This window comes from Artemia sp. Qi Xiang Cuo, chromosome 16, assembly GCF_049724085.1.
Source record: "Artemia sp. Qi Xiang Cuo chromosome 16, ASM4972408v1, whole genome shotgun sequence".
Taxonomy (NCBI): Eukaryota; Metazoa; Arthropoda; class Branchiopoda; order Anostraca; family Artemiidae; genus Artemia; species Artemia sp. Qi Xiang Cuo.
Genome location: NC_142809.1, coordinates 8,191,787 through 8,207,333, shown reverse-complemented (window position 1 = coordinate 8,207,333; position 15,547 = coordinate 8,191,787). Strand labels below are relative to the sequence as shown.

Here is a 15,547-nt window from a genome sequence, read left to right as displayed (position 1 = left end):
TTCTAAAATTTTTAAAAACTAGCTCTCTACTGAAAGCCTAAAACATTTCATGATTTTTTTTAAAGTAGAAATCACTGTAGGATTTTTTTAGAGAGCAAAAACTACGTATTTTAGAATGGCTTTATATGACTTGCATTCACTAAATTTGGTATAATTTGTAGATTGATCATTTTGAAGATAGACCTTTGAACGTGTTTGAGTAGTGTTAGGACTATAAATTAACGTCAGGATTCGAGTCATAGCTTCAAACTGTCCATATTATATATAGCCAGAAATAACAGGATTTCTTGAGTTCGTTAGAACTTATTTGAAGTCTAACAGTTTGTGGTGACCAACTGTTAGTAAGGAGCGACTCGGCCGAATAGTAACTGAAGCTCTAAAAAATGAATTTTCATAAGAGTTAATACATCAAAAGAACTGGCTTTTGTGCTGATTCCAAATGTATTTAAATTCATTAATGTTACCCGTCAAAGCTACCAGCCTCAGAAATTTTACCTGATTTCCGAAGAAGGGAGAAACACTTCCAGAAAGGCAAGCGATCTTGATGAAAATCTCACCTGATTCAACATATCAGCGAATTCTACTGTAGAGGTTTCAAGCTCCTATCAAAAAAAGAAGAGGCATTTCGTTTTTTTTTTGCAAGAGGAAAATCACGGATGCGTGTTTATTTGTTCTTCCCCCAGGGGCGATCGTATCCAGCCAATAGTCCTAGAAAATCGAGAAAGGACTCCTTCGAACCAAAATTAAAAGTTCTAGTGCCCTTTTTAAGTGACCAAATAAATTGAAATACAACTAGCCCCCCTTTTCCCCCAAGGACATTCAATCAAAATTTTTAGATAGCTGCTTGATTCCGCATAGTTGAAAGGTCCAATGACTATGCCTCTGGATATGACATGACCCCCCCCCCCCCCCACAGTCCCTGAGGAATGGGTGTAAATTATGAATTTTGTCCATTGCTTATATATACTATTTGGTATTAGGAAATGTGCGCAATTTTTTAGTTTGGGGGAGGGTATTTTCCACGGGAGGGGGGATTTTCCGGCATGATTGGAAAATCGACCAGAAATTAGGCCTAAATATAAAAAATAATTTTTTTAAACAAAAGTAAGGAGCAGCATTAAAACTTAAAACAAACAGAAACTATTCTGAATATGAGCGGGGCTGCCCCTTCCTCTACCTCTTGCACTTTACAGCGAATTTTGACTTTTTCCCGGAATAAGAAGCTTTTTCAAAGCCCCAAAAACTTTAGCGTAACGATCTAGGGTAGAGGATGGGGGCAGCTTCCATCATATACGGATTAATTCTGTTCGTTTTAAGCTTTATTGTTGCTCCCTTTTTCAGTTGATGTATTACCAGTTATTGACAACAAGCCTGGTGAGTTTATAGCAGCTTAATAAGGTATCAGTTATGAAATAATTTTTTTTATTCTTTCTTTAGGGAATTTAATTTGCGCGGTGTATGATTACTGAGATCTTTGTAAATTAACTTTTATTATTCTGGAAGCTACTTAAGGACTTTTCTGCTCCTAAAACAATATTCCGATAAACCGATGTTTTGGCGCAGGTTTTACGTTTTCAGCAAAAAGCTAGTTTTTCCAAATTCTACAAACATAGAGAAACATCATGAGTCGGTTTATATGGGATAGTTTTACCGGTATATACTGAAGCAATATTTTTTGCTCGTTCTATTTTCTTTCTTTACTTCCATTAGAAAAAATTTTTTAAATAAATTTCCGGTCGTTTTTTTTTTTATTTTCAATACATAAAATAACTAAATAACATCTTTGTCAACTTAGGCGGTTAACTTCCGTTTTTGGTACAATTGGGCAGAAAATATAAGGGAGTGTTTCACCCAAAAATTATGCAAAACCCAAGATTCTTCTAGCCGATGGAAAGATGAAATGCCCAAGTATCGTTATTATGGAATTTCAAAGAATAAAAAAAATTATAAACGTTTAAATGATTATAAAACACAAATACTACTTGAAAGAGTGTAACAAAATTGTATGTGGTGTTTTTACCAAATGAAGCAGGTATTTGGCTAAAGATCGTAATTTTTTTTATTTTTTTTTAAATATACCATTCTCAAAATCTTCCACAAGAATTATCCCCGTAAATAGCCCAAAAACTTTCTTAATTCTCTACAAAACCCATAGATTTTGCACGCATCATTATGTAAATAATTTCTGAGACTACACTGGCTAATCATGATAAAACGAAAAAATAGTAAAAAAAGAGAAAAACGAGGATTATACAAGCCAGTGAAAAATTTGGACTAAAATGCAAATATTTTGGTCAAGACCTCCGCTTGACCGTCCTCAGTGCCAGATTTTTTTTTTTAGTAATTTTAATGTTATTATCTTGCACTGAGGACGGTCAAGTGGAGGTCTTGAACGAAATATTTGCATTTTATTCCATATTTTCACTGGCTTGTATAATCCTCGTTTTTCTCTTTTTTTTTTACTTTTGTTTCGTTTTATCATCATTATGTTCGTCTAAAAAAAAAAAAAAAAAATTATATATATATATAAATATAAATCATAAGTGCAATAGAAACAATTTTGATTAAATAAAAATTTGAATAACAAAAAGTGCCACATCTAAATATTCACAGATTAAAGTTCGAGAAAAGCACTGAAATCCTCAAGGTAGCTTCTGGATGGCGCCTAGAGTCAAAATAGCAGAAGAAAACGGAAAATTACTACCCCCAGTCTTAGAATCAATCGAAACAAGAGGTATACCGTATGTTCCATTACCAAGCTGGGTTAGCTTTCCAACAGGGAGACATGATTTGATACCCAGGCCTGATAGCCTTGATGTCACACTTGAGTCACTTAAATCCACAATGGGAATCGCAAAAGACTCCATTCGAGAATCAGAAAGAGTATGAGATAGCTGTTTGTGAGCCTCCAAGGCTGCAACAGTCTTAAAATGATTATTGCAGACGCTACAGACAAAGGCACCCTTAGGGCCTACGCCTTGACTAACTAGGCTTTGGCTTATGTGAATTTCAAGATGTTTTCGAAGTCTCTGCTTATCAGGAAAACGCTTTTTGCAGGCTTGACAAAAAAGATACTTATTTTGATCGCCTGTTAAATCAACAGTTGGGGGTCTTGGAGGTCTATCTTTTTCACTTATATTTCTTGCGACTGGTGGCGAGGGAATCACGAAATTATTCCGTTGTGGCTGGGACACTAAAGGGGAATTACCTGATAGATTAGGTGAAGGATATGAAGATTGCTTTGGAGGGATGCGAGGGACTGGTGACTCGTGAGAACTGGAATCTGGCGATGTTGCAGATACAGTTACACCCCTATTTGCCAAAACAGAAGCAATGCCCCCGCTCTCTCGATTTTCTGGGTTTGGCGATGGCGCAGGAAGGGTTTTGACACTGATACTAATAGAACTCGGAAGTTTAGGGAAGCTTGTGTTTTCAGGAGGGGCTAACTGGGGAGATGCAATTTTCTTGACAGCAAGAATTTCAATATCGTCACTATCTTCTTTAGCTCGTTTTTCTGGTAGCGTTCTAGGAGAGACATTGGGTCTTTTTTTAGGTGGAGTAAACCCGACTGATGTACCTTGATGAAACCCTCTTGATGGTAACGAGTTACTGTTAATAGGGGGCCTCCGAAAAGGAATTCTGAGTTTTGGCATAGCCGATAGAGGCCGTCCTCGTCCTTGTATCGGGGTACTCGGCCTTGGTCTCTGAGTTGCATTAAGTAATGGCATCCTTGGAGACTGAGCATGTGACTGTGGGGGAACGTAGTGCTGTGAATAAGGTTGGACGCTGGCTGGATGCAACCCACTTGAGGTTGCTAAATTGGGGAGGATCGAGAATGGAAATTGTGAGGAAATTTGGGGCTTTGGTTGCTCAGCAATTGAACGGTCACCGACAAAAGCATGACTAAAAGCTGAATCGCCGTTATTCGCAACACCAACTGTATCTTTATGTCCTGCTGATTCACGAAAACAAAAGTTTGCATTCTCCATAGGAATCTGTACCATGGTTTGATTGCATGGTCCTTCAGGAGACTTGGAAGCAGCATTTTCGTTCAATGATGGTGACATAAGCTGAGAAGGTGGTACAACACGTATTTGCTGTTTCGGTTGTTTTTCTTCGACTATCTCAGGTTTCACGGGGGAAGGAGGCACCGGAGAAGGATCCGGCTGCAGGTTTAAATCATCAGCATGTTTTGTCCTTACATGGATTATTAGATTTTCAGCATCCTCAAACACGCTATCACACCTAAAACATTTTTGCTGATCTTTATGGTATAGATTTATATGCTGTTCTAAATCACAAGTTGAGAAAAAGTTTACAGAACACGGCAAACAAGAGGTAGCCGGCACCGGAGTCACTTCCAAATCTTTTGTGCTGTCATTACTTGGAATAATATCGCACTTTTTTTTGTCAGAAACAATGTTTATGCAGTTTTCCACATCACTATTCAGATTTACAACAGGGTTTTTTTCGGAATCACTCAATGCTGGGTCTTTATCACTATCCCCCGAGTTTTCCGGCTCAATCATTGTTGTTTGTTCACTGGAATTGAAACAGGGGTTATCCTCTTTATTCTCTGACTGATCACAATCATTGTCGTTCAATACACAGTTTTTCTCTTTTAATGACGAAAGCCTAATAGTGAGTTTTATAGGTTTTTTCTTTTCTTCATTTTCAACCTGATCGGCAACCATTCCGTGAGAAAGCAAAACGTGACTAGAAATTCTTTCAATGCTCACTAGAGGAAAGGATGCATACGCATGCAGTAAATGATGCGATAGAAAGGCTGAATAACTTGGAAAATCAAAAGCGTGACAGCTGACACACTTTAAATGTCGTTGAGACGGAGGTCTTCTTACGCGTCGTGCAGTGTTACTTGATTGTTTGTCTGAGGTACCTTCAAGAGTGACAGATGTGGTACTGGAAGCCTGATTTGAACCAACTTCACACAAAGTTTCTTTATCAGGCAAAAGTCCCGGATCGTGACAACTGACACACTTTAAATGTCGTTGAGACGGAGGTCTTCTTACGCGTCGTGCAGTGTTACTTGATTGTTTGTCTGAGGTACCTTCAAGAATGACAGATGTGGTACTGGAAGCCTGATTCGAACCAACTTCACACAAATTTTCTTTATCAGGCAGAAGTCCCGGATCAATACATTCAATAATCTTATTATTACAAAGATCTATGTTATCAGCAGTCTTGAGTGATTGAGTCGTAATAGAAAATAACTCGACCACTGTATCTCTGCTCGGAGAGAAACTTTTCCTTGGTAGATCGATTGTTGCGTCAGTGCTGGCAAGTATATTTGTTCCACTGAAATGAAAAGATAGATTTCAGGTAAAAGACTACGAAAATGAAGGGATGTCCCCGTGGCATAGCTACAGGGGTGGATAAAGGTACCTCCTCCCAGAGTAATCTGACACTCCATCTTCTTGTACAAAACTGAAAAGCTAGTCGACAGAATATAGGTTTAACTGGGGTGCTTAACAAACAACTGAGTGGATTCATAAACATATATGTTGCTTTAAAATAATTCAAAAGGTATTGTGTTTATGGTTGCCAATAAGATACCTCAATAATATATCAAGAATGACTGGAGGTACTAAGTTGAACCGTTTGGGGATACTACTATTACTATTATTACTGTTTTTTAGTAAGCACCCCAAACAACTGGGGTGCTTAACAAACAACTGAGTGGATTCATAAACATATATGTTGTATTGCTTTCAATTACAACATATATGTTTATGTTTATGACTGTATTGCTTTCAATTATGCTGAAAATGCTGAAGTATTTTCGCAATTACAATAGACTTTACAAATCGAATATCAAGGGGAAAGGGCCAAAATTGTGAAAGGCCTAACATCATTAAACATTTCAAAAAGAAGAGCAGAATTAACAAATTGTCACGGTAAGTTTTGTCTTGCGCAAAGATAACATTGGAACTACTCAGAGGGTAGCAAAATCTTATATCGTTGATGGGAGGGGATTTTTATTGCTATTGAGCGATTAACAAGATTTGGAGGTCTGGGTTAACCCTAACCGTGACAGAGATAATTTAGAGGACACGCGTGTCAACTAGGATGAGTCAAGATTATCTTTTTATGCCTGATTAGAATAACTAGAATGTTCTTTAATTACGATGTTCCTTTTTAAGACAGAAAAGAGAAGAGGTTAAGAAAAGTACTGCTTTTATGTCATTATGTCATAAGAGAATTGGTACTGGTGCGTTATATGGTCGCTTTTATATCAAACAGTTTCTGGTAACAAACTGTAAGTAAGGAGCGACCCGGCTCAATAGTAACCGAAACTCTAAAAACCGGAATTTTGATACCCATAGATACTTCAATAGAATCATATTTTTATGCTGATTTCAAATATTTAAGTTTCATTAAGTTTAGTTTTACTCATCAAAAAATACGAGCCTGAGAAAATTTGCCTTATTTTTAAAAAAGGGGAAAACATCGCCAAAAAGTAATAGAACTTTAATGAAAATCACTCCATCGGATTCAGCGTATCAGAGAACCCTACTGCGGAAGTTTCAAGCTCCTATCTGCAAAAATATGGAATTTTGTATTTTTTGTCAGAAGAAAGATCACGCATGCGTGAGGTTTTTTTTTCAGGGGTGATCGTATCGATCCAGTAGTCCTAGAATATCGTAAGAGGGCTCATATGAACGGCAATGAAAAGTTCTAGTGCCCTTTTTAAGTGACCAAAAAAATTAGGGGAAAACTTGGCCCCCTCCCACGCTCATTTTTTTTGAAAATCACACCATCATACTCAGCGTATCAGAGAACCCTACTGTAGAGGTTTCAAGCTCCTATCTTGAAAAATGTGGAATTTTTTATTTTTTGCCAGAAGAAAGATCACGGATGCGTGTTTATTTGTTTTGTTTTTGTTTTTTTTTCGAGGGGTGATCGTATCGACCCAGAGGTCCTATAATATCGTGGATGGGCTCATTGGAAAGGAAATTAAAAGTTCTAGTGCCCTTTTTAAGTGACCAAAAAAATAGATGGCAACTAAGCCCCCTCCAACACACATTTTTTTCCCAAAGTCACCCGATTAAAATTTTGAGATAGCCATTTTGTTCAGCATGGTCGAAAATATGATAACTATGTCTTTGATGATGACTTAATCCCCCACAGTTCCCGGGGGAAGGGCTGGAAGTTATGAACTTTGCCCATTGTTTTCATATAGTATTGGTTAATGGGAAGTATAAAGACGTTTCAGGAGGGATTTTTTTTCTGATGGGGGTGAGGGGGGGGGGAGGGGTTTACGTGGGAGGATTTTTCCTTGGAGGATTTTTTCTTGGGGGAAAGGACATTTCCATGAAGGGGCAATAGATTTCCCAGGATTAATTAAAAAACGATCAGAAATTAAATAAAAAAACTAGTTTTTTCAACTGAAAGTAAGGACCAAAGTTAAAACTTAAAACGAACAGAAATTATTACGAATATTAGGGAGTTCACCCCCTAGTCAATATCTCGCCCTTTGTGATTCGGGGGTTTGTGATTCGAACAAAATTCGAACTTTAGCGTAAAGAGCAAGGTATCGACAAGGGGGCAAACTCCCTAATACACGTAATAAAACATACAAATATAGAAGAACAAAATTTCGAGAAAGCCATTTAGCCAAAAAAGTAAAATTAATATGCAAATTTCGTTTTAACTATTCATGTACGGTGAGCCAAAATCAAAGCTGCATTAATTCAAAAACGTTCTGAAATTAAATTTAAAAAAAATAGGTTTTTTATAACTGAAAGTAAGGAGCGACATTAAAACTTAAAACGAACAGAAATTATTCCGTATATGAAAGGGGCTGTCCCCTCTTCAATACCTCGCTATTTACGTTAAAGTTTGAATCTGTCATACAACTGACGAAACCCGCCGGACTGGTTATTTCTCAATAGCGGTCTCTTGAAATGGAATGCAAAGAGTAGTTTTCATTACGTTTAGGATATTTAAACTGTTGTTTTTTGGGGTTTAGGGGAGGAAGGTACCTAGGTTAGGTTACATATTAATATAAGCTATGCTTTATCCCCCCCCCTCTAATGTGCAAATATATAGCCCAAATTTGTTTATAAACTATTACATATTCATCCTATTTTATTTCATTAGCATTAACCAAACTTGACTTTTTAGACGTGACCATATAATGCACCAGTGCCAGAGAATTTTATGTCATATAAGGTTAAGAAAGGTTAATAAAAACACTGCTTTTGTGTCATTATGTCATAAAAGGTCATAAGAGAATTTCATATCGAAAGAGATTAAGAAAGGTTAAGAAGTCTGCTTTTATGTCATTATGTCATAACGGGATCATAAGAAAATTTTATGTCATAAGAGGTTAATAAAAGAACTACTTATATGTCATTAGAAAGATAATAAATATCTATTTTTGAAGTTCCCGTTACTCTATACAAATGTATCTTTTTCAGTTTTGACTACCCCCTGCGTAAAAGTTCACCAATACCCCCCCCCTTGCAGATCAAATGTGTGTGCACTTATACAGAGGCCTAATACGTCTATAGAGATAGCGTATTTCGCCTTGAAATACTTGTCATTCAGTTCGTCATGATTAACAGAACGAAAAAAATTGGAGTTGCAGAAGTATTTGGTAGGTTACTGGTTAAGAAAGCGGTAAACACGCCATATATTATATGGGGAAGATGCTTAAGAAACTAGTCAAACGGGTTTTTTTCAATAGACAATTAGATTGGAAACTGTGGTTTGTCACTGCGTTTACAATATTTAAACTATTGTTTTTTGGGGGTTAGGGGAGAAAATGTACCTAGGTTGTATTAGGCTACGTATTTAGTATGTGCTATGCTATACCCCCCCCCCCCATCCCACTAATATGAAAATATATAGTCGAAATTTGTTTCTAAACTATCATATGTTCATCCTATTTCGTTTTAATTTATTAGCATTAACGAAACTTCACTTATCGCGTGTTTGCAGCATTCTCAACCAGTACCAAGTACTTTTTACATTGATGCCTCATGGGGAATCCAAAAGGGTGGGAGAAAAATGGATTAACGAAGCCACTGAATATAGGTTTGTACATTCAACCAGTTATTTTGAGTCGCAGATGAACCCCTAGAATTACAAGCAGACAACAGTAGATACGTCATAAGAACTATGTATGGCTATGTATGGTGATTCCAAGAAAATAAATAAAGTTCATTGTGTTTAATGTTCCCCCATCAAAAGCCACGAGCCTGAGAAAATTTCCCTGATTTTCGAAAAGGGGGAAAACATTCCCCAAAAGTAAAGCAATCTTAACGAAAATCACACCATCGTATTCAGCATATTAGAGAAACATAATCTAGAGGTTTCAAGCTCCTATATACAAAACATGGAATATTGTTTTTTTTTTGGCGAAAGAAAGATCATGGATGCTTGTTTTTTTTAAGGAGGGCGGGGGTCTTATCGAACCAATGGTCCTAGAAGATTGGGAGAGTGTTCATTCAAACGGAAATCAAAGTTCTACTGCCCTTTTTAAGAAATCAAAATGATTGGAGGCTGCCAACCCCCCCCCCCAGGCCCATTTACCCCCAAGTTATCCGATCAAAATCTTAAGACGGCCATTTAATTCAGCATAATTACAAAGTCAAATAACGCTTTTGGTGATGACACGACACTCCATAGTCCCTGAAGAAAGGGCACAATTTGCCACTGTTCATATAGTACAGTGCTTGTCACTGGGAAATATAAGGAATTTTTTGTGTAATTTTCTGTGCGGAGGAGGGTAGGGTTTTCAACAGGGAGAACTTTCAGCGGGAATGAAAATACAGCGCGAGGCTTGAAGAAGGGGCAGCTCCCCTCCATGGGCATCCATAAGCTGAATTCCAGGGGGGGGGCAAACTTCGTCTAATTGCTACTTTTAATGCTATATAATAGAAATCTCAGAACAAAAATATAAAAATAAGGCAGCACCATTCAGCAAGGGGGGGCAAGAGCCCACCCCCTGCCCCCCCATATGGGTGCCCATGCTCCCCTCATATAGAATAATTTTTATTCGTTTGAATTTAAGGGACCCTCATTTTTTGGTTTTAGCCTTGTATATTTCAAATAGGTCACTTCAAAAAATTTAAAGCACCCTCATTTTGTAGTTTTAGCCTTATATATTTCAAATAAGTCACTTTAAAAGAACTAACGGAGGCTTCAAAAATTAATCTCAGGCTTTTTTTTCAAAAAATTTCAATAAATAAGCAATAATAAATAAGCAATACAAAGTAGTTAAATTTGTCAACACTTTTAGTCTGTAAAACATTGATACAATAGAAATCTGCTGATTCCCAGACAACAATACCTTCAAAATCTAAACCTTCTTAAGCTGTTTGGTGCCATATATTTTTATCTCTTTTTGCTGGTTTTTGACCCGCATATTTTTTTATAATCATTTTTTATATACATTTATAATTTGACGCCCGCTACAACCAAAAACTGCATGACTGCAAACATAGACGTGGCTAGGAGGCAACCAGGGCAGCTACTCCTGGTGCGGTGGCTAGGGGAGAGGGCGCAGCTGGGGGGTTGCCCACTTTCATTCGGCTGTTCGCTTATATGTGAGTCGGGAGCAGGGTGTTTTGATGAATTCTTCCCCAGGCACCACAAAACCTAGGAAAGACTCAGACTGTATATAAGGGTCTATATAGGCTAGGATTATATAGGCTACATGTTTGTAGACGTTCTAACATCACCAAAATTTTATTGTCACTGTACATGGTACTTCAAATACCTTACTAACTTGAAATCAAACATCGTTTGTGAAATATATGTTAACCATTTTTTGATTTTAGACGTCCATATTGCAATATTAACCATATAATCTATAGGCCTAAATACTCTAAAATTTTTGTGGCGAAAATTTATGAACACGTAGGCCTAGCCATTTTTGGTCACTGCGTGTCTAAAAGTAATAGCCTTTCTTAAATTTCAGCCCCCACCCGATATATACCTAACCTAACCCTGAATTGGCATATATAGGGGGGGGGCTGAAATTCGTTTCCGATAGAAATGATTATTATATTCGTAATCAGCATAAAAAAGTCATCGAATGGTGTATTCACTTTTGTCCTAACTCAATAATATGATTTGGTAGAACTTTACCAAAATTTTATGGATGTTTGCCAGGACCACAGATGGGAAATTATTCAGATGTTTCAAGGAATCAGCTTTTCAAAAGATATATTCAAAGCGCAAGTTGTTTCTAACTGTAATCGTAGGAGATAGTTAAAAGTTATATATCAAAACCAGAGATAAATTACCCATACTTTAACCTACAGACCCGTCCCTGAAAGTTTCATTTTCCTAACCTAACCTCTTTCCAAGTTAGCCAAAAGTAGCTAAAGCAAAATTTTACCATAACTTCGTTGTGTGGTTACAATTCAGGGCATGTATCTGCACATTAGGGGGGTGGGGGGGGGAAAATTTGAATTTCCGATAGAAGCGATTATTATATTCATAAAGAGCATAAAAAAGGCATCGAGTGGTATGTTCACTTTATTCCTAAGTCAATAATATGAAATGCCAATAATTACTCAAAATTGTCCCCCTAGATTTTGAAAAATATTTTGCCGCCATCCGTAATCAGCTTAAAAAAAGGCATCAAATGGTGTATTCACTTTACTCCTAACTCAATAATATGATTTGGTATATATTGACCCCATCCCCTAAACATCATGGGTCAATATCTACCAAATCATATTATTGAGTTAGGACTAAATTGAATACACCATTCGACGCCTTTTTTTATGCTGATTACGAATATAATAAGCATTTCTATCGGAAATGAATTTCAGCCCCCGCCCCCTATATATGCCAATTCAGGGTTAGGTTATGCATAGCCTATATAGGGGAGGGGGCTGAAATTCATTTCCGATAGAAATATTTATTATATTCGTAATCAGCATTAAAAAAGGCATCGAATGATGTATTCACTTTATTCCTAACTTCATAATATGATTTGGTAGATATTGACCACATCATGAATTGACACCACCGTGGAAACTCAAAATTAAGTAAAACATTTTTCTTGTCAAAATTTTGATGGGTAGCCTATAGACTTGTCACTATTGCAACATTCTAAGCCCTAAAAATAAGGATAGACTAGGTTAGAGATAGGCCTACTAGCTGGATAACACCTTTTCCGACTAGCCTATATTTTTGGTCCTGAATTTATCCTGAAAGTTTAATTCATCTAACTCAGCTTATTTCCAAGATAGCAAGAAGCCCCTCAACTATAGTTTTGGGTAAAATTCTACTTTAGTTACTTTTACCTATCTTGGAAAGGGGTGAGGTTAGGAAAATGAAACTTTCAGGGATGGGTCTACAGGCTAAAATATGTCCTGGGAAGGTATTTTGAAGTAATTATCTCCTCTCCTTCTCCCCCTAGAGGATCCTGAAATTTGCCTACAGGATAGGTCCTATGCCTATTGAAATTTTGACAAAACAACATTTTACCTTAATTTTCAGTTATAAGATTCTTTTTCTCTGGCTTTAGTTCTGAAAATGTAATTTCTGTTATTTGAGTAGTATTTTAAGCCATATCAATGTTAATTTTCAAAATTTAGGAAATGTATTTGCGTATCTTTAAAACTCTATAAATCATGATTGAGCAAAGTTGTGAGGCTGAAAACAATTTTGTTGGACTGCATTTTAAGGAGAAGATCTATTTTATAAAGTTTCACTTTTATAACACATATATTTTTAAAGGTCATCAAAGGTCAGGACCCTCTAGAGGGAGAAGGAGTAGATGTAGGTACTTAAAAATACTTTCCTGGGACAAACTTTAGCCTGTAGACCTATTCCTGAAAGTTTCATTTTCCTAACCTAACTCCTTTCCAAGATAGCCTAAAGTAGCTAAAGTAGAATTTTACCTGGTTTTGCCCTAAATCGAATTATTGACAATAATATTTGTCACCTAGTTGCTCGCTTGATTCCATCAATTCCAATTAAACAGTTTACTCTATTGATTAGCTTGAATTAATGCAATCGAAAATTAATCTTGTTAATCAAATAACCAGGTAGAGCCAGTAGCAACTAAACGTAGCCTGAACTGAAATATTTATAGCCTAATATTATTTCGCCAACATTATTAGTGGCACAGGAAACAATTTAATATTCATATAGTAAATTCAATTACCTGTTACCACTTTCCTCAAGATCGCTCATACTGCGCACACATACAAAAACACCAGCAACATCGAAACACTACAAGGCGCATACACTCTAACGTCACATTCACAATACAGCCTAACAGCCAACAAAAGGCTGTTAAGAACAAGATTTAAAAACCTTATTTCAAAGTCGACCTTAAGACGAATCGGAAAACATACAAAGAGCGCAACGCCAATTGCAAGCGGTTTCAGAGAGCCAACCAGTTTTTGGATTTTCTCCAGCTGCGAAAGTCCCTATGGGCAATTCTGAATTTTTATCAAACTGCTCGAAATCCAAACACAAATATAACAGCCAAGGGACAAGACCGGGTAATCGCTCAATCAATAACATACGTCTAGTCTACAGACATTTCGTAAGATATCGATTTAATTGTAATTAAACATTATCTTGCGCCTTCAGAATTCTGGAAGTGGCAAAGCCAAGGAATAGGACAAATGATGTATTGACGCTGTCGTACCTAGATGAGAGCAGTACAGGCCAATTCCAGTAAATATAAGAAGGGGGACAGGGGAGTAGCTCCAGCATTTTTATTGAGGGAGGGAGGGGACAAGAAAGGTCCATATCCGGATAGTCAAGGGGTATGGGGTATATAATAGTTTTTTATATCCAAATTATTGGGGAGGGGGCAACTGCCCCCCCCCAAAAAAAAGACGACGCCCCTAGAGGGGTGGTGCAAAATGTATTTTTCGAAATGTAGAGGCAATTTTGTTGGTTTCCGTTTTTTTCAATGAAAATGCCGAAAAGGGTATGTTTCAATATCTGGTGCCCCTGGAGTAGCCAAAATAGTATTTTCGAAGCATTCCAGCTCATTTAAGGGAAACAAATGTTGGGATCCTTTTGGGGGAGGTGAAAAACCTTCTAAAACGAACAAACTATTTGAAAATCAAGGGTCACCCACTTTTTGCTGTCTCGTGTACATCTTGGAGAGCGACACTTTCCACTACGCGTGGCAAACAGTCCCCGCAACGCTTGGCACACTTTCACCGCGCTTGGCACTCACCACCTGGTGTACGTGTTTTCTTAAAGTCGGCGGCCCCTCGATGAAAACAAGAAAATTATATAAAGACTCATAAAAATAACGAGATTTCAAGAGGAGAGAGCAGCGTGTCAGGATACGAGTATAAAGGTAAATCAGGTACCACCACAGGAATCTAGTTCAAGCACCAGACTAAAAGGACAACAGAAAGCAGGCGATTTGCATAGGAAACAACGAAAATTTTAAACACATCTTAGTAATGATAAAAATTTTAGGGGACAGGTCCTATGCGTATGTGACTAGGGTAAATGGTAGCCAAAAATGTGCAAAAAGTACGTATTTCCACACAATTTTCCAAATTTAAGGGCAAGATCGGTACTTGTGTAGAATCCGGGCAACACGCGAGAAGAACCGCATATAGAATCTCAAAGATACTATATGAAAAACAGGTTTCCGCTGCCTAGTAAGGTATTGCCCACTCCGTGACTAAGATTCAAACTTTAGTTTTTTGGGGTTGAAGGGGCAAAAGAGATACCTAGGTTAGGTTACGTATTTAATATATGCTATGCTTTACCCCCCCCCCCCCCGAATATTCAAGTATATAGCCCAAATTTGTTTCTAAACTATTATATTTTTATCATAATTTGTTTTATTTCATTAGCATTAAGCAAACGTCACTTATCGCCGGTTGCCCGGGTACTAAACAAGTCCCGATGCATCCCTTCCCTGTCCTTACAGAATTCAAAGATGAAAGCGATACCGAATACTAAAATTTATTTTTATAAGCAAAGTTAGCAGTAATGGTAATTAGTCTCAAAACGACAATGTGAATACTTTTTCCTTGACACCCCCCCCCCCCCACCCCAAGGAAATCCATCCCAGTCAAGGCTTTTCCCCCATTACTTCTCTCCTAGTTTCACCAATTGGTAAGGCATTTCCCTTTCAAAATCTGCAACTACGCCAGAAACAAACAAAACTATTCCCTTGGTTTTTAATTTGAAACCGGAATTTAAAGCTTAAAACTGTTTTCTCTTGAATAGCTTATGTTGATTGACCAGAAAGTTGATAAAACCGGATTTTGTTCAAGACTTCTCATATTCGAGTGAGTAACAAAGAACATTTTCTGGCAAGCATTCAAGCGAAAATCAATAAGAGGAATGTAAGCCCGGAAACAGACAAATAAACGCATGTCTGGCAATGCATCAAGACTGCTGTTCGCTAGAAAGGAATCATTTAACGTCAGGGAAAATCGATCTGTGACAGGATTGTACTGAAAATATTATCGGAAAGGCGCATGGAAATTGCCACTGAATTGCACCATCAAACCCGACCAAAGAGAGGAGCAAGGGCTGTTATCACGAATAATAGGTTCTGACTCAGATG

At 37.3% G+C, this 15,547-nt stretch overlaps 1 protein-coding gene across 1 annotated transcript; it reads right to left on the bottom strand.

The window, feature by feature from the left end:
* Nucleotides 1-2,550: 2,550 nt before the first annotated feature.
* Nucleotides 2,551-13,340, bottom strand: LOC148942530 (uncharacterized). The gene is made up of 2 exons (XM_089102791.1): nucleotides 13,154-13,340; nucleotides 2,551-5,316 (listed from the first exon to the last, which is right to left on the bottom strand). The coding sequence occupies exons 1-2, from the start codon at nucleotides 13,180-13,182 to the stop codon at nucleotides 2,643-2,645; spliced, it is 2,703 nt and encodes a 900-aa protein (XP_088958917.1). The 5' UTR covers nucleotides 13,183-13,340; the 3' UTR covers nucleotides 2,551-2,642.
* Between the last annotated feature and the right edge of the window lie 2,207 nt (nucleotides 13,341-15,547).

Excerpts from the sequence above, each read along its gene's own strand:
- LOC148942530 (XM_089102791.1), bottom strand. The coding sequence starts at position 13,182 with ATGAGCGATCTTGAGGAAAGTGGTAACAG. Across the intron at positions 5,317-13,153 it reads CTTGAGGAAAGTGGTAACAG|TGGAACAAATATACTTGCCA; the intron begins GTAATTGAATTT and ends TTTTCATTTCAG.